The following is a 25677-nucleotide window of genomic DNA, read 5'->3' on the forward strand; positions in this document are numbered from 1 at the left end:
GTTTCCTGGAGAGCGCGTCGGCTATAACGTTGGAATCTCCCGGGATGTATTCTATCCTGAAGTCGAAATCCGCGAAGAATTCAGCCCAGCGCATGTGTCTTTGGCTCTGGAGCTTCGCCGTGCGCCAATACTCTAAGTTCTTGTGATCTGTGCGGACCTGCACTGTGTGCTTGGCACCTATGAGGAAGTGTCGCCATGCTTTGAAGGCAGCGTGGATGGCCAACAGCTCCCTGTCCCATATGGTGTAGTTTTGCTCCGCTTTGCTGAGCTTTCGGGAGTAAAAGGCACAGGGTCTCCAATTTCCTTGGGAATCTTCTTGCAGGAGTACGGCTCCCACCGCTCTGTCTGAGGCGTCGGTCTCTACTCGCATGGGTCTGCCCGGATTCACGTGCATCAGCTGCTCCTCGGAAGCGAAGAGGCTTTTAAGCTTCCTAAAAGAGCGCTCCGCCTGTTCCGTCCAAGCGAACTTCTTCTTCTTGGAACTGAGGGTGTCCGTGATTGCTGCCGTCTCCTTTGCAAAACCCCTGATGAATTTGCGGTAGAAATTGGCGAACCCGACAAATCTCTGGACCTCCTTCCGATTGCGTGGGCTCTTCCAGTCTAACACAGCGCGGACCTTGACGCTGTCCATGGCCAGCCCCTTGTCAGACAGCTTGTAGCCGAGGAAATCCACCTCCGTCACATCAAACTGGCATTTCTCCAACTTGGCGTAGAGCCTGTGTTCTCGCAGTCTCTGCAGGACCTCCTTCACGTCCCTTTCATGAGCCTCCTGCGATTCCGAAAAGATCAGGATGTCGTCGAGGAAACACACACACTTCTTGTAGAGGAGCCCCGCCAGCACGTGATGCATAAAGGCTTGGAAGACGTGAGATCCATTTTGGAGACCAAACGGCATAACTCTGTATTCATACGTGCCCAGAGGCGTGAACATGGCCGTCTTCCACTCATCGCCCTCCCGGATACGGATGAGGTTATACGCTCCACGCAGATCCAACTTGGTGAAGATCTTCCCCTTCCGCACGGTCGCTAGGAGGTCATCAATCTTGGGCATGGGGAAGGCCTTGGGCTTGGTCATGGAATTTACGGCCCTGTAATCCACAATGAGTCTTTTCTGGGGCGTGTCCTTCTTCTTTACAAAAAACACAGGACTGCCCCCCACTGCTTTGGACTCCCGGATGAATCCACGCTTCAAAGTATGCTCTATGAACTCCCTGAGTTCTTGCATCTCGTCCTCCGACATGGAATACAGCTTCGCAGTCGGCAGCTGCGCCCCCGGCAACAGGTCGATCGCGCAATCGTAAGGTCTGTGGGGCGGCAGCTGGTCAGCTTCCTTCTCGCAGAAAACCTCCAGGAAACTCTCGTACTTGCGAGGAACTGCCTGCGCCATGCCAAGTTGCAGCTGCTGTTCCGCCCCCTCCTCCTGGCTGGACTGGATACAATGTTGAGCACAGTACGATGAGCAAAAGGTGATCTGCCGTTGGTACCACGCTATCGCAGGACTGTGTCTCTCCAGCCAACTCATGCCTAGTACTATAGGCGTGTCCGACAGGCGGGTGACATTGAAGCTGATGACTTCTCTATGATGTCCAATTCGCATCTCCATGGGAGGCATCTGTTGCACAACTTGTCCTCCCAGCAATTTCCTGCCATCAACCGTGACTACGTTTAGAGGCGTTGTCGCGGGCAGAAGCGCTATGCGATGCTGCTTGACGAAATGCACCCCCACAAAGTCCGCGTTGCTCCCAGAATCGATCGTGATGGGGACTTCCAGGGTGGTTCCGTTCGGCAACTGGAGTGTTGCAGTGAGCTGCACCGTTGGCTTGGGTGGTAAAGGGTCTGTACGTTGCAAAGGCACTGGGGACTGCTCTACAGATTCGCCTGGCTGAGCCCCAGCAGCTCTGCTTCCAGCCAGGCACTGTCGTTTCCCTGAGGCTGCTCCTCTTGCATCACTTCTGCTGCCACTGTTGCTAAGGCTGCAGTGTGCTTCTGGGGCCTCTGGGGGCACTCTTTCGCCATGTGTTGTGCACTGTCACAGATGTAACATTTCCTGTTCCCTCTAGGAGGCTTCGCCTTTACTGCCCCGGATGCTGGGACTCTGGCTGTTGCTTGAGCCTTAGCACCACCAATTTCCATCGGTTCCTCCCTCTGCCGCGCCAGAGGCGAGGGATGTGCCTGGCTGAAGTCTCTGGGGAGAAAAGGAGGTGTCCTTGCCGGTGCACGCGCCTGGCGTCCCTCCTCATTGTGCCAAGGACGTTCTTCGTGCCGTACCCCTATTGCAAGAGCCCTCTGCACGACGTCCTCCAGGGTCTGAGGTCTGTCTCCCCTGGCAAGTTCATCTTTTATGGGGCCGCTGAGACCCTCCCAGAACAAATCCCTCACTGGTTTGCAGTCCTTCTCCCAGCCTAAGACAGTCAGTAAGGCGAAAAATCGCGAATGATACTGACGCACAGTGGCTCTGCCTTGCCGCAACCCGTGCATTTCCCTGCGTGCAAGATCAAGATCCACGGTTGACTGGAAACAAGCGTCCATCGCTTTAATAAATTCATCAGAATCGCGGCGGGCAGGGCCGTCTTCGCGCCACAAATTGCGCAACCAAGCTCTTGCCTCCCCATGCAAATGAGACACAATAAACCCCACTTTCTCCTCTTCATCTTTAAAGTCATTACGAAGCAAATGCAGTGCATACAAGACGTCTGCTCTGAAACTTGGGTAGTGCTTTAGGTTCCCATTGAAGTGGGTGACTAGACTGCCCCCCCGCCTTCCAAGTCCAATTCCCTCTGATCTGGACCCTGGGAACCCTTCCTTGCTTGCACGCTCCCACCTTATTTGCAGGTCCTGGCAGCGCTTCTCCGCTTCATCACTCTTCTTCTGAGATGCAATGACTGCAGCGGTGAGTTCTGTAACTGCGTTGCGCAGCGTTGCTAGTTGCTCCTCCGCACTCATGGCCGCTACCGTTCGTGAGCTTTGCAAAAAAAAAATTTGCGTTCTGTGGGAGGGGACTTACTGTCAGAGTCACCCGTGGTCCCAGCTCACTAGAGACCAAAGTCCACTCCAGCTTATGTACAAAAGCTTTTATTGAAGAACATTATTAGCTTTACATCCGAGCTCCGTGACTCTACGTCTGTTACGCTTAGACCGCTGAAGTCCCCTCTGAGTCGGTCCCCCCTCTACACCAGTTTAAGAGGCTTGTACTGGTCCACCTCTTTCTCTCTTTCCTTTTCCGCAGGGTCTTTCTGCCCCCCTGTGTTCTCTCCCTTCGGGACTCTCCAGAGGCTGAATCCTCTGCCGCCTCCTCCCCCCTCCTTCGGGCTTTGGGACCAGGCTCCTCCCCAGGACTCTCTTCATTTCCGCGCGCCTCCCATTTTGAACTTGGCGCGCGTACGTTGCTCCTGACCTTCCCTTCGACAGTTACACTGCCCTCGATACTACTTTCCTCCCCTTCCGGCAGGACGTTTTGCCCTGATCTCCTTCCCCTCTCTGCTTCCTGTTCTGCTCCTTCTGACACACTGGTCACTCCTCCCCCCTCACTCCGTTCCAGCGGAGCAGCCGGTCTCGCTCTCCAACTCCCACTGGGGGTTCCCCCTTCGTTTCCCTGCTCCTGACTGCTTCCCCCTCTAGCTTCCCTTGGCTTGACCAGAGGGGCTCCCTTTTGGGAGTCCTCCGATTCACTGGACGGACTCATGGACAATCTTGGGTCATTGTCATCCTCTTCCTCGTCACTCTGGAATCCTTCCCCCTCACTCTCTGTCTCCTCCCTCATCTGCGCCTCTCTCCCTGAACCCCTGACAGCTGCTTTCAAATGTCTTCTAAAGGTTGTATAGTTACTTATCCCCTTGGCTTGGAGGTTGCATAACTCCAACCCTGCAACATTTATCTGGTGAAAATAGGGATGTCCTAACTAGAAGTGGGACATTCTGGGATCAAATCAGAAACTGGGGTGGCTTCTGTAAATCCCTGGAAAATAGGAACACTTGCAGGGTCTGCATTTAAAACACTATAACACCACTTTAAACAGTAGTGGGTCTCCCACAAAGAATCATGGGAGCTGACATTTGTAAATGTGCTGAAAGTTGCTACGGGAACCTCTATTTCTCTCACAGAGCTAATTCCCCAGTGTTTCATGGGGAAAGGGATTGAATGTTAAGCCAATCTGTGAATTCTACAGACCCAGCGTTTTCTGGCCTACTTCTGAGTAAGCCGTCCCTGACACTCTTTCAGTGTCCATATAAGGCTTCGCCTCTTGAGCTTTCCCATTGCTGAAAATACAGGTCTTGGTGCTTTAGCTTGGTTTGTTGAGACTACACTGCACCTTGAACTCTGATTTCGGGAAAGTGTTTCAGTAAAAGACTTTACTCTCCTTGAACTGAGGCCTTTGCACCTGAGAGCATTCCCCTCCACCAGGGTATGTGACCATATATTGAGTACCATACTGTACCAAAACATTTCATAGACAGTTAACTGCATTTTTGTAGGCTCCTCAGGGCAGAGATCCTTTACTCTGAAGGCTCTATACCAGCTTCTCCCGAACCTGGTGCCCTCAAGATGTTTTGAACTACAGCTCCCATGAGGCTCCAGCAGCACTGCTGGCTGTAGTCCAACATATCTGGAGGGTATAAAACAAATAAATTATACTCTTGAGGACAGGCTCCGTTGTGTCTATTCACTGTCTTCGTTTCCATAAAAAAAAATTAATAGCTTTAATGCATTTTCCAGGCTGTTCAAAGAAGATGGCAACAGCTCACATCTCAACGGAGCAATTCATTTACTTGAGAGTTCCCTACATTTTTAAAAAAGGATAACAGGCGGCGCCAGTAAATGGATGCTTTAAACCCAGAAAGATACAGAGTGAAAAAAGCAGTTGCAAAAGTGCTTCTCTCTTGCTTGCTGGTCTTTCCCTTCCCCTAGAAAAACAGCCTCAATGTGGGGGGCGGGGGTGGGGGGAGTGAAATCAGATATTGGTATCTTGATTTATCACATTCAGCATCTGGAAATTTTTTAATCGCCTATTCTTGAGAGTTTCTATCCAAGGCAGGCAGCAGAGGAGCTCGGTCTCCCCCAGAGAGAAAAAAAACAATTTATTCTTGCTTTCCTTTGGACGCTTGCCTGCCTGCCTGCCTTCAAATTAGGCCACAGTGTGAACGCTCAGACTCATTGCACGGTACCCACAGAAGCCACAAATCCTCCAATATAGGCACACGCTTCAGCTGGCTTCAGCCGACCAAAGCAAAACACTTTTGTTCTTCTTTTTGGAAGATGTGCCGCAGACTAAGGGTGGCAAACCTCTCTTGATGCCTAGTGCTAATCCTGTAAGGTAAAGGTAAAGGGACCCCTGACCATTAGGTCCAGTCGTGACCGACTCTGGGGTTGCGGCGCTCATCTTGCTTTACTGGCCGAGGGAGCCAGTGTACAGCTTCCGGGTCATGTGGCCAGCATGTGGCAAACCAGAGCAGCGCACGGAAACGCCGTTTACCTTTCCGCCGGAGTGGTACCTATTTATCTCCTTGCACTTTGATGTGCTTTTGAACTGCTAGGTTGGCAGGAGCAGGGACCAAACAACGGGCGCTCACCCCGTCGCGGGGATTCAAACCGCCGACCTTCTGATCGGCAAGTCCTAGGTTCTGTGGTTTAACTCACAGCGCCACCCGTGTCCCATGAGTGCTGATCCTGTACCAGGTGCCAAATAATGCTCCTTTCACACTTCTTTTAAAAAACACCACAGTAACCTTTTAGTGTGGCTCTGGCTATACTTTGGAACTCCCTGCCTCTTGATGTTAGGCAGGGGCCTCTGTTGTACTCTTTCCGGTACCTGCTTAAAACACCATTGTTTGGGCAAGACTATCCCAAGCAGACTATCCCAAGCAGACTATGTTAGACTGCTGCCATGTGTTTTGTTCTCTTTTATCTTACTGCTGATTTGAATTGTATTTTCAGCGTTCTTAAGTACTTGCTTTTAACTGTCTTTTATTGACATTATTTTTGTTTATTTCTGGAGGTTTCATTGCAATCAAGCATTATGTAAGTTTTGCTACAGAAATGAAATTCGGAACTTGGCAAAAACTGGGCAGTGGGGTGGGGCAGAGAGTAAAGCCTGTAGAATGAACATAAGCACTCTTTTTACGTTTTGCATTCAGACATAATTATGGTCATAGGATTATGCCTGAATCTATGCTATCTTTGGCAGGGGGATGATTTCTGAGAGGCTGTGAAACAAGGCTCTCCCACCTGAGTTGCAAACCACAAGTCCATTACTGCTTCATGCGTCAGGATTGTACCTTATACAGTGGTACCTCAGGTTACATACGCTTCAGGTTACAGACTCCGCTAACCCAGAAATAGTGCTTCAGGTTAAGAACTTTGCTTCAGGATGAGAACAGGTTAAGAACAGACCTCCAGAATGAATTAAGTATGTAACCAGAGGTACCACTGTATATGAATTTTTCAGACAGTAAGTGGCATAGAAATGGAAATAATGAAGAAATAAAGATGGCCAATTGAGGACTCATGCTGGGCCAAATTAGGCCCAGCTGCTGCAGGCTGGCTCCCAACCACTGTTTGTTCTCTCTGGAGCTGCTGGGGGTTGAATGCAGCCTGTTCTGTCTGCAAAGCAAAATGATGTCTGTGTGTATGCATTTGCTTTGTTTTTGTTTGTTTTTTTAAAAAAGGCCCAGCACTGACAGAGAGAGAGAATGGGAAAAAGAGAACTCAGATCTTCAACCTTCAGCAAAGGAAGAGGAAGCAGAAGGAGGCGGAGGTGAGGCCCCGCTGGCAGATTCCTCATCACAAACACACAGAGACACACCCTGAGTTTGCTGAGAGCATTTTGTTTAATTATAGCTAAGCCCTGCCTGCAGTGCAAGGAGGACCACACAAGACTGTACACAGAGAGACACCGAAAAAAGAGAGGAAGGACGGTGCATCAACGGTCCTTGCTGGGAGGTGCCAGTTCAGGAGGGAATGCCCCTCTATGAGGTGATGCTGTGGTTCGCCCCAGGCGGCTCAATGCTTATCTATCCACTTCGCCAAAGACGATGTCCTGGGTGCCTGAGGAAGAGGAGGAGGAGGAGAGGTGTGAAAGCTGCCAGGGATGGTGCCTACAGCCTTCATGTTAGACATTTGGCAGCGGAGGGCATTGAAGGGTTGCAGTCCTAGCCACACTTCACAATGTGGTGGGACTTGCCCCTGGACGAAGCATGCCTAGGAAGCAGGCCGCTCTGCTGCAACCCAGTGCTTCACTTTTTAGGAAAACAGGATGCCCATCATCAAATATTAGGAGACAACTTGGCCCACCCCACAAACTCCATTATGGAAACTCTCCCAAGTGTGGGCTCTCCAGATGTTCCTGAATGACAGCTCCCATCATCCCTGGCCATTGGCAACATCTGGAGGTCCAGAGGTTCCCCACACCTGCTCTGACACTTGGTACGAGTCAACTCCCTTTGCTTGCTCCACGATGAGAGAAACACTTTCTGAATGTGCTCGGGGGAAACATTGTCTTGTCCATGGGTAGGCAAACTAAGGCCCGGGGGCTGGATCTGGCCCAAATGCCTTCTAATCTGGCCTGCGGATGGTCCGGGAATCAGCGTGTTTTTACATGAGTAGAATGTCTTTTTATTTAAAATGCATCTCTGGGTTATTTGTGGGGCATAGGAATTCATTCATTATTTTTTAAAAAAATATAGTCCAGCCCCCCCACAAGGTATGAGGGACAGTGGATCTGACAATCAGATCCTCCATGGAGGAGGTAGACCCAGACCTGATGGCTCAACCGTGGCTTAAATTAGCCCTGGAGAGGAGGCCTGCAAGGATGGGGAAAGCTATGTCCCTTCAGTTGTTATTGGACTCCAGTTCCCAGCAACCCCAGCCAGCGCAGCCGATGGTCAGGGATAATGGGAGCTGAGTTTGGAGAGTGCTGCAGGTTTCCTAACCCTCGTACAGCAGCTGAGAGACTGAGGCTGTAGTCCTAACCTCACTTCCTTGAAAGTATGTCCCATTGAATTTAATGGGACTTGCTTCTGAGTGGCCACAGTGAGCACTGCAGACCGAGTCCCTGGGAATTCCGCCACCGGGATCCTCCATCTTGCTACTGGCAAGCTGCTATCTCTTCTGCCAAAGGGGCATCATTCTGCCTGCATGGATTATAAGCACCCGCTTGGCATGCAGACGGTCCCAGGTTCAGTCCCGGAAATCTCCAGGCAGGTGCACCTCACAGAGCTACAGCTACCTGCTTCCCACCTGCCTGCCCGCCACCTCCCCTCCCCCTCCGCCAGCCCAAGTCCAACGAGAAGAATGGAAGTCAGACCTACCAATGATGGCCACCACGTCCGCAAGCATGTGACCCTGCGACATCTTATCCAGCCCAGCCTGCAGAAATGGGTAGGGGAGGCAAACATTTAAGAATGTCTATGGATTTGGTGTTTGTTTGCTTGTTTTCAATAGAATTAAATGTTAGATGGATGGGGCTAGGAGAGAAAAAGAGCAGGAGAAGGAAAGAGCTGGTCAGACCATCCTCCCTGCAGTACAGGGGAGGGGTGAGGAATCTCAGGGCCAGTGGTCAAATGCGGCCCCCAGGACTCACTGCACCCCCAGCCCACCAAGGGCCCTGCTTTGTACTTTCCTTCAGTGTTTTTGCCTAAACTCTGATCATTCCTTTTCCTGGCCTGGATGGAGAGGGGTGTGTGCATGGAGGATCATGCATTCCCCATCCCTAATTTAAGGTTTAGAAATGTCAGGAAGTGGAATGATCTCAAGCGCTTTGCTGCCATCAAGCCAGGACTATAAAAACAGCACACAGGTGGCTTACACCAGATGTGGGGAACCGCTGCCCCTCCAGATGTTGCTGAATGACCATTCCCACCAGCCCCAGCAAGCACGGCCAATAGTCGGGGATGATGGGGGTTGTAGTCCAGCAACATCTGGGGGAGCCAAAGGTTCACCACACCTGGCTCAACATGTTCTCCTAAGCAGCCTCCCACCACAAATGTGACAGGAGGGAAAAAGCAGAACTAGAAACCAAATTTAACTTGCTGAGGAATCTCAGCCATCAGTATGCTGATGACACCCAACTCTATCTGTTGATGGATGGCCACCCTGACTCGGCCCCAGACACACTGATCAGATGCTTGGAAGCTGTGGCTGGATGGTTACGTGGGAGCCGGTTGAAGTTAAATCCTTCGAAGACAGAGGTCCTCTGGCTGGGACGGGACGACATGGGACTGAGGGGGCAACTCCCATCTCTTGCGGGGGTGCAATTAGTGCCAGCACCATCCGTTAAGAGTTTGGGTGTAATCTTTGATACCTCCCTCTCCATGGAGGCGCAGATTGCAGCTATAACAAAGGCGGCATTTTTCATCTCCGCCAAGCTAAGCAGTTGGCTCCTTACCTCTCTCGCCCTGACCTAGCCACTGTGATCCACGCGACGGTCACCTCCAGACTGGATTATTGTAACTCGCTCTACGTGGGGCTGCCCTTGAGACTGACCCAGAAACTCCAGCGGGTGCAGAATGCCGCAGCGAGACTCCTTACGGGGTCTTCGCTTAGAGATCACATTCATCCAGTGCTAGCTATACCAGCTGCCCTGGCTCCCGGTAGAGTACAGGATCAGGTTTAAGGTGCTGGTTTTAACCTTCAAAGCCCTATACGGCCTAGGGCCCTCGTACCTACGGGACCGCCTCTCCTGGTATGCCCCACAGAGGAACTTACGGTCTTCAAATAAAAACACCTTGAAGGTCCCAGGCCTCTGAGAGGTTAGGCTGGCCTCAACCAGAGCCAGGGCCTTTTCAGTACTGGCCCCGACTTGGTGGAACGCTCTGTCACAAGAGACAAGGGCCCTGCAGGACTTGACATCTTTCCGCAGGGCCTGCAAGACAGAGCTGTTCCACCTGGCCTTTGGTCAGGGCGCAGCCTGACTCCCTCCTTTGGCAATCTTTACAAAACTTTAGTTTATGGTTGCCATCAATTTTGATTTTAATTAATTTTTATAACGTTTTTAATGTTGTACTGTTTTAGTGTTGTTAGCCGCCCTGAGCCCGGCTTCGGCTGGGGAGGGCGGGATATAAATAAAATTTATTATTATTATTGATTTTAAAAAGCATTTCACAAGGTCTAGAAACTCAAGGGTTTTTTTTAAAAAAAACAACCCAAATGCACCAAGCAAACAATTCCTGCTGAAGTCATATGAAGCCAGCCTGGATAGCTCAGTTTGTTAGAGCATGGTGCTGAAATGCCAAGGTTGCAGGTTTGATTCCCATATGGGACAGCTGCATATTCCTGCACTGTAGGGGGTTAGACTAGATGATGCTCAGGGTCCCTTCCAACTCTTTGATTCTATTAATCCAGGATCGTTCTAAGACTCCAAACTTGCACCTACTTTTCAGGGCTTAGCCCTGCTGAACTCAGCAGGACCAACTTCTGAAGAAACATGTAACATGTAAGTTTGTGCTGTGAATTAGGTTTTCCGTGGTTGAGAGGCCCAGTGATCTGGAGAGATCAATTTGCCTCTCTTGCAAGTTCAACTGAAACAGAATCATGTAAAAAGAAACACGGGAATTTGCTTAAGTCGGAGACAAGATTCAGAGGGGTCAGCATTTTTCTGGAAACATGACAAGTTTTGAATGAGTTTTTTTGTACCATGCAGAACTCACACCACCCTCCCTGCATGTGCACCCGAAACCACAACCGAAACACAGAGTTTTCCCAACTCTAGGTGACGAGAAGAGGAACGCAATAGAGGAAGGAACATCCCCTACACACACACACACACATACACACACACAAACAAACACATGCCAGTCAAACAAATGAGCAGAAGCATAGAGTTCCTCTTTTTGCAATGCTGAACTCTCCTAGCCTGTAAGGAAGAATGACTACCAGAAATAGTTCAAGGAAGAGCCGGGAAATTCCTCCTGCCAGCCCCCCGAGTAAATATTTCCAGTGCCGTTCTATTAAAACATGCAGCAAGAATACCTAACCAAATCTGAGGGTCATGACGTATTGCCATCTGCTTTTCCCAAGGCAAAGAAGGAGGGAAAGGGCTTGCCATGACCCTCCGCATCCTAGCTTACTGATATCAAGAAGCTTATATAATAATAATATTATAATAATTTATTATTTATACCCCACCCATCTGGCTGGGTTTCCCCAGCCACTCTGGGTGGCTTCCAACAGAACACTAAAATACAATAACCTATTAAACATTAAAAGTTTCCCTAAACAGGGCTGCCTTCAGATGTCTTCTAAAAGTCTGGTAGTTGTTTTTCTCTTTGACATCTGGTGGGAGGGCGTTCCACAGGGTGGGTGCCACTACTGAGAAGGCCCTCTGCCTGGTTCCCTGTAACTTGGCTTCTCACAGTGAGGGAACTGCCAGAAGGCCCTCGGCACTGGACCTCGGTGTCCGGGCAGAACGATGGGGGTGGAGACGCTCCTTCAGGTATACAGGACTGAGGCCATTTAGGGCTTTAAGGTCAGCACCAATACTTTGAATTGTACTCGGAAACGTACTGGGAGCCAGTGTAGGTCTTTCAAGACTGGTGTTATATGGTCTCAGCGGCCGCTCCCAGTCACCAGTCTAGCTGCCGCATTCTGGATTGGTTGTAGTTTCCAGGTCACCTTCAAAGGTAGCCCCACATAAAGCGCATTGCAGCTTCCTTTGTTGGGTTTCCTACAGGTGCCTCATTTGGAACAGACAAAGGGTGCACTGCCCCAGCCTCACTCAACCCTCAGCCAGCCCCCCCCCAGCCCCTCTGCCTGCCTTCTTTCTTACGTCCAGCCCAGAGGGTGACCCTGCCTATCAGCTTCCTCCTCCTTCTCAATCTCAGTGTTCCCCTTGTAGAACATAGGGCTAGTTGGGTCTGCCCTTGGTTGGCTCTGGCACCACCTACTGCTGGGCTGCCTGCCTCTCACCCCGCCAGTCCCAGTGGGCACCGGCCATTTCCCCCTTTCCTCCCTTGTCCCTCTTACCAGGTGGGCGAATCCTGGAGCCTTTATCTTGCAGCGGTAGGGCCGGCTGCTGCCATCAGAGACTAGGTACACACCAAACTCCCCCTGCAGGATGAGAATGCAGAGGAGCAGAGGGGAGGAGAATTAGATGACCCAAATTGAGAAGCCAGGTTACCATGGTACGTGGGGTGTGAGAGGGCGGGGAGAGAGCTTAAAGCAGAGCATGGCTTTAAAACTTCCTCAGTGAGAGTTGCAAAGGATTCTGGGACTCCAATGAGAAGAGGCAGGCAACATAAAAAAGGACATGTCCACACTATGCATTTAAAGCTGTATCGTACTGCTTTAAAGAGTCATCGTTTCCTCGCAAAGAATCCTGGGGACTACAGTTTGTTGAGGCTGCTGAGGGTTGTTAGGTAAAGGTAAAGGGACCCCTGACCATTAGGTCCAGTTGTGGCCGACTCTGGGGTTGCGGCACTCATCTCGCTTTATTGGCCGAGGGAGCCGGCGTACAGCTTCCAGGTCATGTGGCCAGCAGGACTAAGCCGCTTCTGGCGAACCAGAGCAGCACACGGAAACACCGTTTACCTTCTCGCCGGAGTGTTACCTATTTATCTACTTGCACTTTTGAGGTGCTTTCGAACTGCTAGGTTGGCAGGAGCAGGGACCGAGCAACGGGAGCTCACCCCATCGCAGGGATTCGAACCGCCGACCTTCTGATTGTCAAGTCCTAGGCTCTGTGGTTTAACCCACAGCGGACACCCCTAAAAGAGCTACAATTATCAGAGTAGTTTAACAGTCATTCTCTCTTCCCAGGGAACCCTGGGAACTGAGTCCAGGCTGAGAATTAAGCTCCACAGATGCTCTCATGGTAAGAAGGAGGTATACAAAGGGCAAGATTTGGCTGGCGACCCTGCTGACAGCAAACTCAGGTGCTGACCAGACTGAAGTGAAAATGGGGCCTACAATGAAGAAAGAGGAATCAGCATACCTGCAAGCATCCTGGGGCTTCCAGAAGTAAGGGGACAAATCTTTTTTGGGTGGTGGTGGGGGGAATGTTTTAAAAATGCACCAAGAAAACCCAACCACAGCCCAGCCTGGACTGAGCATGCTCAGTAGCTACAGAATGCTGAATATTGGTTTGGCGCAGGAAGAAGCAATGGGAAAGAGTGAGATCAGAGTGGCGAAATATCCAGGGAAAGGGCATGTCTGGCTGGAGCCCAGAATGGGAGCACTCCATTTTGTTGCCGGTCCGCTGTTCCCTCCAACTGCTCAGAGCACAGGACGGTACCTTGGGTGCCTCTATAGCTGTGTATGTAGCTCCAGGGGGCACTTGGTAGCCCTCTGTGTACAGCTTGAAGTGGTGGATCAGGGCCTCCATGGAAGTCTGGCGAGGGGGAATAAAAGATACATGCGCACTGTAAAACCCAATAAAAAAATTCCTTCCAGTAGCACCTTAGAGAGCAACTAAGTTTGTTATTGGTATGAGCTTTCGTGTGCATGCACACTTCTTCAGATACAGTGGTACCTCGGGTTAAGTACTTAATTCATTCCGGAGGCCTGTTCTTAACCTGAAACTGTTCTTAACCTGAAGCACCACTTTAGCTAATGGGGCCTCCTGCTGCCGCTGCACCGCCGGAGCACGATTTCTGTTCTCATCCTGAAGCAAAGCTTTTAACCCGAGGTATTATTTCTGGGTTACCGGAGTCTGTAACCTGAAGCGTATGTAACCCGAGGTACCACTGTACTGTAAAACCCAGACAAAGGAGAGAGCTTCCCCGTTTCACCACCAGGAGGTGCCACCTCAGCTCAGGGGTGGTTTTGTTACCTTCATCTCTGCCCGCTTTGGAGGGGAGATTTTGGCATCGTCCACTTTGATCTCCCCCTCGGGCATCTTGTTGAGGGCCTGCAAGATGATACGGAGGGATTGGCGCATCTCCTCCACTCGGCACAGGTACCTGTGAGGGAGTGTGGGGTAATGGTTAAAGGTGACAATTCAAATCCCTAACTCAGTCATGAAGCTTGCTGGGGGGGGGGGGCAGTGGCCTTGGTCTCTCAGCCCATCCTACCTCACAGGATTGTTGTGAAGATGAAACAGAATTGGAGGAGACGGGCAAAAAATACCACATTCAGTTCCTTGGCAGCAAGGTGGGATCCAAATGCAATAAATAAAACGTTGGGCGTTCTAGTAAAAAAACACAATGGTGTTGACCCAACTAGTCTTGAGCAACTAGTGTGGCATAGTGGTTAGAGTGTTGGACTAGCAGCTGGGAGACCAGGGTTCAAATCCCCACCTGGCCATCAAATTCACCAGGCCAGTGCCTGTCTCTCAGTCTAAGGCTACCTCGCAGGACTGTTTTGTGAGAATAAAGTGGGGGGCTGGGGAAAAACCTTGAAATGGAAAAGGGGAGAACCACACATGCCACTTTGAGCTCCTTGAAGGAAAGATGGGATATAAATTTATCGGTTTGTACCCAATGTTAGTCCTACTTAGAACAGACCTGTTTAAATAAATCAACATGAATAACTTAGGGCTAATCGGTTTTGGCCAACTAAATTCTACTCAGAGCAGACCCACGGGGTCTAAGTTATACATGCTGTTTAATTTCAATGGGTCCATTTTGACTAGACTAACATTGGATATAATCAAATACTATACAGAACTTGGCTGGGTACCACCCAATGCTAATATTAAAATTAACAACAAGCCAGGGAGCTAGATAGTGAAGAACCAGACAGAGAAAAACCCCAGGAAGGTCCCATTAACAGTGCACACCAGGAAGGGAGCTAAGGAACAGACTGCCCAGCTTCAGGCCAGAGGGTGGGCCCTTTAAGAATCTAGAGCTCATCACAAAGAGGTTGAGCCTGAGAGCAGGAGCTTAAAAAGGCTCATTCTTCTCCCAACCTTCCAAGGAGCCAAGTTGCTCATTTGGAGTTCTCCATGGTCTTGAAATGTTTGACCGACAGGGCCTCCTTCTCCTAGGGATCCTGCATCAAACCAAGCCAACACAAGCTTGGCTCTTTTCAATCCAAGCTCTCTGCAATTGCCACAAGAATTGGGGGAAGGAGGGGTCGACAGTGACAGCTCATAATGGACTTGGCTAGAAAGTCAAGTCAAAATCTGTAGGCAGGTGCGATAATATTTCACCTGCCTACAGAGGCTTTGGAAGGAATCCACGACCCATCGCAGCAGAGGAAGACATTGGATGAACCATTTTGACTGCTCTTATGATGAGAAAGACATTGTGCTTTTTGAGGCATTGCATACTATTACTGAGAAGTTGCTGGACAAGCTCTTGGGGGCGTGCAGACCACTAAGTGCAGGTAAACCCCCCTCCAGAAAGTGGAACCACACCTGTCGTAGCAGTCGCCTCGTGACCCAATCGGGACATCAAACTCCACCTGGTCGTAGACATCGTACGGCTGGGTTTTGCGAAGGTCCCACTGGATCCCTGAGCCACGAAGCATCACTCCGCTGATGGGGAAAGAGGAAGAGGAGAGATGCAGGAGGGAAAACGCAGCTTTTGTGCCCAAGGTTAAAGTGAGCACCCACACAATGCAGGACACCCTAATCCTGGTGGACACCAGCTTCACCACGTGATTTCACTGCTCCGTTACCTAAAACCATAATTGAGAGCTTCCTCCGACGTCACCACTCCAATATCAACTGTCCGGTTTTTCCAGATTCGGTTGTTTGTCAGCATCTGGAGGGATGGAGGGAAAGAAAAGATACAACTAACTGAGCCGTAGAATCTATATTGGAGGAGTGGGGAACCCCAAATAGCGCTTCCCCCTTCAGATCACTGATTTCCAACTAGGCAGTTGTGCTCATGGCACAATTATCAGGTTCTGTTTTATATTTCTCTTAGGATAGGGTTGGTGCTATTGAACTATACCTCCCATCATCCCCAACCATTGGGCTATCCTGATTACAGGCAGCTGGACCCCAACAAGATCTAGAGGATCACAGGCCCCCCAACCTTGTTTTAAAAGGAAGAAACCATGGAGAAGAACAGAGAGTGTGGATGTCACAACAAACCATAGTTTAAGCATGATAAACCATAGCTTAAACGCAATAAACTATGGTTTACTGTGACCAGCACAAGCCTAGGACTCTTCTTCCCCTGCTCCTTCTTTAGCACGGTTGCTAGGGTCAGAAACTGTGGTTAATTTTAACTCTGGTTTGCATATGTATTTATTTTATTTCAAGCAGTTAAAGCCACTTCTTTAAAAAGGAAACCTCTAGGTGGTGTACAACATAAAAACAGCACTGTTGAAACAAAAATACAACATTAATGCCCTTGAAACAAAAGCAGGAATTCATACAGATGAAAACAGGGTCTGATCTTTTGGCTCAGGGAGAATCTGAGTGAAAAGATACATCTTTTACAAGTACAGTGGTACCTCACAAGACGAATGCCTCGTAAGACGAAAAACTCGCAAGACGAAAGAGTTTTTCGTTTTTTGAGTTGCTTCGCAAGACAAATTTCCCTATGGGCTTGCTTCGCAAGACGAAAACATCTTGCGAGTTTGTTTCCTTTTTCTTAAAACCGTTAATACCCAGGGAACCCGTGCTTCGCAAGACGAAAAAACTCGCAGAACGAATTAATTTCTTGTGAGGTAAAAAGGTAAAGGTAAAGGTACCCCTGCCCGTACGGGCCAGTCTTGACAGACTCTGGGGTTGTGCGCCCATCTCACTTAAGAGGCCAGGGGCCAGCGCTGTCCGGAGACACTTCCGGGTCACGTGGCCAGCGTGACATCGCTGCTCTGGCGAGCCAGCACAGCACTCGGAAACGCCGTTTACCTTCCCGCCAGTAAGCGGTCCCTATTTATCTACTTGCACCCGGGGGTGCTTTCGAACTGCTAGGTTGGCAGGCGCTGGGACCGAGCAACGGGAGCGCACCCCGCCGCGGGGATTTGAACCGCCGACCTTTCGATCGGCAAGCCCTAGGCGCTGAGGCTTTTACCCACAGCGCCACCCGCGTCCCGCAAAAAGATCTTTGGGGGAAAAACAAACAATCTCAAGGAGTGCCCCCCCAACTCCCATGAAAACTGAATGTGCTCAGTAGGCATGAAATACTGCCTGCCTGTTGGAGGGGAAACTAGGGGAGGAGCATAGGATGGCTGAAAGAAAGCACATTTGTTTGACTGGCACCCTCAAGAGGGGTTTTAAAAAACCCAAACAGCAGGAGCCTGCCACAGTAGCTTGGGTGGTCACAGAGAAACCTCATGGTAAGGGCTGGCACCCCTTGTTTGTCAACAACGCCTCACCTCTTCCACCTCGTCTATCCGGATGGAGAAATTCTTCACAAACTCATAGATGTCATCCATCAGCCCGAGAGGCATGTCCTGAGTGACAGGGATGGAGAAGAAGAGAGGAGCAGATGCTGAAAAGACATTTTGGGATTGTGTTCAACTAAGACTAGAACCGACAGTGGATATCACCCATGGAGAGAGAGAGGTGTCCTGGAGAACTCGTGGTCTTCCCATCTCTGTGAAAAACAAGTCTTCAGACCTGCCCAATCCAACCTGGCTGTCCACCTGTCTGGTCACAAAGCAGCCTTCTCACCTGGTGGACCCCTCCTGGTCGGACATAAGCAGCGTGCATCCGGGCTCCAGACACCCGCTCGTAGAATTCAAACATCTGGAAGGCAGACAAAGAGGGAGAGAAGGGGGACATTTTACAGGTGCAATCCTGTGGACAGCTCCCAACTGGCCTCTCCCATTCTGCCATGGGCCAGTGGCTTCTCCACCTGATGCCTTCTTTTGGGCTAAGGCTGGCTGGGGCTGACGAGAGCAGGGTTGGACTAGATGACCCTTGGCGTGCCTTCCAAGGACTCTACAATTCTATGATGTTATGCAAGGCTCAGTGTTTTTGACTAGGCCTGGCTGGGGCTGATAGGAGGTGCAGTCCCAAATACCTAGAAGGCACCAGACTGTCAAAGGCTGTAGGTTTCTTGGTTTCATCCCCAACATCTCAAGTTCGCACAGCTACAAACTTCGTGCTTGAGGTGTCAGGATGTTGCCGCACATCACGGCAGGCAGCACTGGGATAAGAGAGAATAACATTCCTACACCACTGAGCAAGAGCCCTGTGGATGGCTCAGTAAGTAGAGCAGGAGACTCTTAACCTCAAGGTTGTGGGTTTGAGCCCCAGGTTGGGCGAAAGATTCTTGCATTGCAGGGGGTTGGACTAGGTGACCCTCATGGTCCCTTCCAACTCTACAATTGTAGGATTCTAACTCTCTGTGTACGCTGTGCCAGAGGGACCAGAAAGAGTTGTGGGTTTTATGCAATCTGCCCAGGCTTGCTTCTTTTGCATCATTTAGAAACTAGCAGGAGATGCAAGGTGCAGTAGGGCATTTATGCCTCGTCCCACCACCCCAAGAACTCTTTTTGCGTTCTGACTTTGTGCACAGAGTTCTAAGGCAGGCTTCCACAATCATCAGGACTAGAAACCTTGTCAATTACTTTTTAAAAACAAAGGTTAATATGCTCAGGACAATGAACCTGGAACCGTTTTTGGGGGATGTGTGTGGAATCAGAGAATACCTTGAGCAGAGTCAGGCAGTCCCCTCTTATATGTCACCCTAACAACCATCTAGGGAGGTATGCCAGTACAGTGGTACCTCGGGTTACATACGCTTCAGGTTACAGACTCCGCTAACCCAGAAATAGTACCTCGGGTTAAGAACCCTGCTTCAGGATGAGAACAGAAATCGTGTTCTGGCAGCGCGGCGGCAGCAAGAGACTCCATTAGCTAAAGTGGTACCTCAGGTTAAGAACAGTTTCAGGTTAAGAACGGACCTCCGGAACGAATTAAGTTCTTAACCTGAGGTACCACTGTAGTCTTATCCCTCTACTGGAGATGACAGGATTGGAGGGCTTGCCTAATGATCACCTAGGCAGTTTTGATACATGAGGATTTAAAAGTTCAAAACTAGAACTCTGAAACTTGTCTGGGAACAAATGGGCATCCAGTGATGAAGCTGGCAGATGGCACTCCATGCCACCAAGGCCACTCGCGTCTCCGATGACAGCGCTGGATCCAAGAGTACTTGCCTTTTCCCTCTCTTCAAACATCCAGAAGAAAGGAGTCATGGCTCCAATGTCCAGGGCGTGGGTTGTGATGGCCATGATGTGGTTCAGGAGACGTGTGATTTCGCCGAAGAGAACTGGAAAGGAGGCAGAGACTCAGGTTAGCTACTGTGAACGCAGAACCAGGGGCATGTAAAGAAATGGATGGGGAGGGGGGATAGGGCACTTATTAAATGCTACGATCCTAAGCATGTTTACTCAGCCACCTGGAACTCAAAGGGGTTCACTCCTTAGTGAGTGTCTTTAGGACTGAGGCCTAGGACACAGCGCAGGGGTGAGGTTGTTGGGATATTGCCAGGGAGATGGATGCATCAGGCAGGCCCCCAGTTGTCTCCGGACAATCATCGTGGGGAGAATCTCCCGTGGAACAGCATCAGTCAATTAGCGACACGAGCCTCAGAGACGTTCCAAGACCCGTGCACACCCTTTCAGCAGAGTGTGTAAGTCTCCACAACGAAAGATGCAGACAGAGAGAGAGCATATTTACAGCTTCATTCAACGTAGTTCAGAACAAAGGAAAAACATGACTGCTTGCCTCCGTGTCCAGGAAAACAGCAGCAATACAAAAGCTATATACAAACGGAAGTTCCCAGCGAGAGCTGGAAGTAAACAGGCATGTGATACACCAGTCATGCCTGCTCTTTTTAAGGTGGAATGGAACTATATCCTAACAGAGGTACCCGTGACCCACTTGCATCCTCCCCAATGTGATGGGCTGGCTGGATGCAGAGGAGTGGTGGGCAGCACTAGCTGGGGAACCCCCCCAAAGGGAAGAAGACCCAGAGCCAGGAGACTGGTGGTGGGATGATGATATGTGATCAGAGGGAGAAGAAGGGAGGACTGGGAGCAGGAGGTGTTGGAAGCTGAAGAGGTGACAGGGCTTAGGGAGCAGGACGAGTCTATGTCAGAGAGCAGTCCAGAATCAAAGGCAGAAGTGGAGGCTGGAGAGGAGGGGGAGCCAAGAGGCAGAGATCAGACAGGCTGCTGAAGAAGCCAGGGCAAAGGGCAGCTCCCCACCTCCCACCCTGATCTCCCAGAACTTTGCCGAGGCACGAAGAGGGTGGAGGAAAGAGAGACAAGATGAAGGAGCCTCAGATTGCAAGGGAAAGAACGGGGGGGGGGGGAGGACTTAAGGAGTGGTAGGAAGGTGGGGAGCATCAGCCCTTGCAACTGCCTCATAGGGACTACTTATGCTGGGAAGAGTTGTTGGGCTCACTGGCCTGAGCTATGTTTGTTTCTTTGAATAAAGAGTTAACTTCACTGACACATGAGTTATTGCTGACCTGACCCCAACACCCAGCTAACACAACCAACGGGCAGGGATGATGGGAGCCGGAGTCCAACAACATCTGGAGGGACACAGGTTCCCCTTCCCTGATGTTGGCTTGTTTAAAGGTACACAAACCAAGAAGGAAACATGGGCTGCAGTTCAGTGGCATTGCTTCATCTGCTAGCTGCGACCACACCCTCGTAAGCTGCCTGCTTTGCTTACCCACCTCGGATCCACTGAGCCCTCAAGGGCGGACGGATGTTGAGCAGCTTCTCCACCGCCAAGGAGTAGGCTTGCTCGTTGCACATCATAGAGACGTAGTCAAGCCGGTCAAAGTAGGGCAGAGCCTGGGCCAGAAAAGGATAGTTTGAAAGCAGCTAGAGACTTGCTCAAGGATGTTCAGAACATATTAATGATAATAATAATAATAAATTTTATTTATATCCCGCCCTCCCCAGCCGAAGCCAGGCTCAGGGCGGCTAACAACAATAAAATAGTACAACATTCTAAAAACATTTCATTATAAAAATTAATTAAAATAAAAATAATGGCAACCATTGAGCTAAAGTTCTGTGAAGATTGCCAAAGGAGGGAGTCAGGCTGTGCCCTGGCCAAAGGACTGGTGGAACAGCTCTGTCTTGCAGGCCCTGCGGAAAGATGTCAAGTCCCGCAGGGCCCTAGTCTCTTGTGACAGAGCATTCCACCAGATTGAAGTCACAGCTGACAAAGCCCTGGCTCTGGTTGAGGCCAGCCTAACCTCTCTGTGGCCTGGGACCTTCAGGATGTTTTTATTTGAAGACCATAAGTTCCTCTGTGGGACATACCAGGAGAGGCGGTCCCGTAGGTACGAGGGGACCTATTAAGTAAAACTCCCATTAACTCCTATTAAGAGTTTGACTGGATCAGGCCAGTGGTCCCTCTTGTCCAATGTCCTGTTCTCACAGTGGCCAACTGGAGGCCCGTGATGGGAAGCCCGCAAGCGGGACCAGAGTGCAAGAGCAGCTCCTGCCAATCATTACCTGGAGATAGGTCTTGTATTCTATCAGCTTCTCGGTGCCCCGGTGAAGCAAGCCGATGTGGGGGTCACATTTCTTCACGGACTCCCCGCTCAGCTCCATGACCAAACGCAAGACCCCGTGAGCCGCAGGGTGCTGAGGCCCAAAGTTGACGGTCAGATTGGAGACATTTTTCTCAAAGGGCGGGTCCTTGTCTGTTTGGGTCAGAAGAGCACATGTGAGACATCTTGCTGGTAAGGCAGGAGAAGGGAGACCTTCCTCAAGCTAACGGCTGCACTTACTCGTAGGCCAGCAACTGGGGAAACACATCTGTGGGTGGGGCAAGAAGCAAAAGTGGGAGGAGCAAAGGATATTACTTTTACCCAGGGATGGGGAAACTCAGGCTTGAGGGCCTCGGGGCTCTCTGCAGGCCACACACCCTCCCAAGCCACACTGCTTACCAGCCCTGCTGTGTCTCTTTTGCAAGCGTTTTTTTCTGGCTAGAATGTGTCATTGAACTGTGATGATGCCCCTTGCTGACCAGGAGACAGAGAAGGGTGGGTGGGTGTAGAAACCTTGGGGTTTTGTGTGGCTGAAGGTAGCCTACTGTACAAAGGTAAGGGCAAAGAAGGGGGAACCTTCCAGGCGCCACCTAATAATAATAATAATAATAATAATAATAATAATAATAATAATAATATGCTACCCATCTTATTGGGTTGCCCAGTAGTGAGCAAGGCCAGAGGCAAAAGTGGGCATAGCAACAAATGAGGATTTTACCTTTCTAAAGCTAGTTTCTTCACACACTGTGTTTGTTTTTTAATGAGACTGTTTTATTTTGATTATGTGTGGATGTTCTGTAATTGATCCAGCATGGAAGCCAACCTACTCAAAAGCAGACCCCATGAAATTAATTGACTTAAGCTAGTTTTTGGACTACAACTCCCTTCATCCCTAACAAGCAGAACCAGTGGTCAGAGATTATGGGAGCTGTAGTCCAAAAACAGCTGGGGACTCAAGTATGAGAAACACTGCTACATCAATAGCAGAACAGATATTACAGCAGAACAATATTATATTTCATCCCACTGAGAAACTCCACATGAGATGGAGACTCCCTTCAGTTTTATGGAGGAAACTCACCGTTCCAGGGAGGAGGGACCCATTTTTCCATCTCTTTCGTGGGATACATGACGGCGCCTCCATACTGCTGGACATACTCCACATCAGGCTGCCACTGCTTTCCTCTAAGGAAGGGAAGAAGAAATGTTAAGATCTGCTCAGGCAGCAACACTCAGTATGAACCTGAAAATAGGATGCTGACTAGCTTGTGTTGTAGGGCAAGCCTTGGCGCTAGGATAGATGCTGACCTTGGGAGACATCCACCAGATCTGGCTCCAGATTTGTTTTCCTGGCTTTGAGTCAGTTGTCCGTAAGACCAGCCCAACACTGTACAGTGGTACCTCAGGTTAAGAACTTAATTCGTTCTGGAGGTCCGTTCTTAACCTAAAACTGTTCTTAACCTGAGATACCACTTTAGCTAAATGGGGTCTCCAGTGGCTGCCATGCTGCAGGAGCACAGTTTCTGTTCTCATTCTGTTCTCAACCTGAGGTACTATTTCTGGGTTAGCGGAGTCTGTAACCTGAAGCGTCTGTAACCCGAGGTACCACTGTATTTTTATTTATTTATTTTACTGGCAGCTCAATACAAGTTTATTTTTGTATTTAAGGAATTTATACCACATCTCAAAGCAGCTTACAGGGGCGAAAATGAAAGCGCACTATACACAAAATTGAAAACATTCCAACCTCTCACACTGCCAACAAAGACAAACAAATAACGAACCTACCCACAAGGCACACATACACTATGCCAGGCTTCCTCAACCTTAGCCTTCCAGATGTTTTTGGCCTACAACTCCCATGATCCCTAGCTAGCAGGACCAGTGGTCGGGGATGATGGGAATTGTAGTCTCAAAACATCTGAAGGGCCAAGGCTGAGGAAGCCTGCACTATGCAAAAGAATGAAAAACCATCACTTCTGGGTTCCCGCAACATGGCGGATGGACGGCGGATCTGACAGCTCTGTCAGATTTGGCCTCACGGAGCCTCTGGGGAAGAGCAAAAGGGCGATGCGCTTCCCCCAAAAAACCCAAGAGGAGCATTGGGGTGTCTCGGGGTCCTGCTGTTCACAGACGGCGCCTCGGCATTGCAGGTCTCTGTTCTCCATCCCGAGAGGTGCAGAGAATGGGGTGAAGCCGAGTGAAAGCGCTGGTGAACTAGGAACCATTGCAGCTCCGTGAAGCAAAGCCTCTGTTCCAGCCACAAGCGGTTACCATTCCACTATATTGAAGCTGATTGCAAAGGTGAGGACTGTTTAATTTGATTGATTCGGCAGGGTGGAGGGAGAGCAGGAGTATTAAAAGGAAGTCTGCTTCCGTTCCTGGTGCCATGAGCACGAAATACATACAAGTGAAGTGTTGATGAAGTTTACCTTGGGAGATAAGTTAACTAATGAACAATAAGGATTAAAAGATTATACATAGCTTTCGTTTATACTAATCTCAAGATTTTTTAAAACATAGAACTTGACTTGAACTCAATTTGAACTTGAATCTCTCCTATGCTGTGATTGAACTTGACTTAAAATGGAGGGCAAAGCAGAGAAGGATTGCAATGTTATTTAATGGAAGAATACTACAAATTTCCTCTCTGGAAGAAAGATTGGACTGACTGAATCTACGCTACTTTTGGGAAAGAAATTTTTGATCTTTCAGAGTGTTGAAGACATCTAACCTAATGGAATTATAATTGTGGACTTATTTTATTAAAAGGTATTAGCTTGTTAAAAATCAAGATAAAAAAGAGAACTATAATATTCATTCTTAATATTGGACTAAATCAGACTTTAAAATAACATTAATATTGTAGTTTTACTTATATTGGTAATCAAAAATCATTTTGATGTGAATGGATGTAAAGATGGGAATATATAACTGTTAAAACCTGCTTTTGTGAGTAAAGTGGAAGGGGGGGAGGGAAGAGGCTGGAAGTACTGGTTTTCTTTACTGAGCATAGAGAATTGGCCTTGACAAAGTACTGATACAGCCAAAATATTACCTTCCTTTGGTGGGAAAGGACTTTTTGTTTTGGAATTTAATCTTAGAGAGGAAGCTGGGAAATGGGGAGAGAATTGGCCCCCCTTTATCCCTGCAAGGAGCTGAGCGGGTGGGTGGGTAGAAGTGGAAAGGTAAATGGTGTTGGGTACCATCGTGGCAGGAAGGTAAACAGCGTTTCCGTGCGCTCTGGTTTCCATCACAGTGTTCCATTGCGCCAGAAGTGGTTTAGTCAGGCTGGCCACAAACACCAGAAGTGGTTTAGTCAGGGTGGCACAAACATTGACTCCCTCGGCCTGAAAGCGAGATGAGCGCCGCAACCCCATAGTCACCTTTGGCTAGACTTAATCATCCAGGGGTTCTTTACCTTTATACATTTACCTTACCATGCAAGAGCATATAGAAAGTGAATCCAGGCCTGGGGACTGATGCTGCTGGACTCCAACTCTCATCAGCCTCGGTCAGGATGGCATAGCTGTCAACTTTTCCCTTTTCTTGCGAGGAATCCTATTCAAAATAAGGGAGTTTCCCTTTAAAAAAGGGAAACGTTGACAGCTATGCAAGACGGGTGTGTGTGTGTTTATGTTAAGAACTATGGTCCAACATATGATTCCCCACTCCCACCCCCAGCGACAAAAGGGGTTGCCCTACATGCAACGCAGAACATCATTTGAATTGAGGTTCATCTCTTCTCTCCCCTAAACCTGTTTCACTCTTTGGCCTCTGAACAGAAACGCACGGTGCCACGTACAGAGACGCTGCCTCTGGGCATATGCAGAGGGCGCCTTTCCTCACAAGCGTCCTCCTGCACAGGCGATTGGAGGGCAGAGGTCTCCCGTCGCAGCACGGCTTCCATGAGGTCTGGGACCTTGACATTTCTCTAGAAATTCACCGGGGTGGGAAGGGAGCCGCGTAGCCGTAACGGTAGACCCTCAGCCATTAAAACAAAAAGAGGGGAAAGCTATTTCCAGGGTGGTGTGAAAAGAATGGGGGGTATTACCTGCTGGGCGCCGCCCCCAGCGCAATCCCCTGTCTCCATGACCCTGAAGGTGCCCGCAATCTCCATAAAGCCCTGAGCGCCGCCATCTTCCTTGCGGGGCTGCGGCAACCCACAGACGTCAAACCCGCGCATGCTCCCTTTAGTGCAGAGCTTCGGAGCCGCCATTGTAGGTACGGGCAAAGGGGGAAAATCCGTCCCCTCGCCTCCCAAGGAGAGAGAAGGGCAGCCGACTTCACAGTGGCCGCGGAGCGAGCTGCGCGTGCGTAG

The 25677-nt window shown here is 49.7% G+C and overlaps 1 protein-coding gene across 1 annotated transcript; it reads right to left on the minus strand.

The window, feature by feature from the left end:
• Window positions 1–6805: 6805 nt before the first annotated feature.
• Window positions 6806–25585, minus strand: NDUFS2 (NADH:ubiquinone oxidoreductase core subunit S2). Its single transcript, XM_081841120.1, has 14 exons — window positions 25411–25585; window positions 22438–22541; window positions 21319–21509; window positions 20526–20646; window positions 18994–19106; window positions 17501–17575; window positions 17203–17280; window positions 15550–15635; window positions 15287–15406; window positions 13760–13889; window positions 13223–13318; window positions 11956–12039; window positions 8304–8361; window positions 6806–7041 (listed from the first exon to the last, which is right to left on the minus strand). Exons 1-14 carry the CDS (start codon window positions 25494–25496, stop codon window positions 7004–7006), a joined length of 1380 nt encoding a protein of 459 aa, XP_081697246.1. The 5' UTR covers window positions 25497–25585; the 3' UTR covers window positions 6806–7003.
• Window positions 25586–25677: the final 92 nt, after the last annotated feature.

The sequence above is a fragment of the Podarcis erhardii genome (genome assembly GCF_964252035.2).
Source record: "Podarcis erhardii genome assembly, chromosome: 15".
Classification (NCBI taxonomy): domain Eukaryota; kingdom Metazoa; phylum Chordata; class Lepidosauria; order Squamata; family Lacertidae; genus Podarcis; species Podarcis erhardii.

Coding starts and splice junctions, on each gene's coding strand:
- NDUFS2 (XM_081841120.1), bottom strand. CDS start 25,496: ATGGCGGCGCTCAGGGCTTTATGGAGATTGCGGGCACCTTCAGGGTCA. Junction 21,510..22,437: donor GGTCCCTCCTCCCTGGAACG/GTGAGTTTCCTC, acceptor TGACCCAAACAG/ACAAGGACCCGCCCTTTGAG. Junction 17,281..17,500: donor GACCAGGAGGGGTCCACCAG/GTGAGAAGGCTG, acceptor CCTGTCACTCAG/GACATGCCTCTCGGGCTGAT.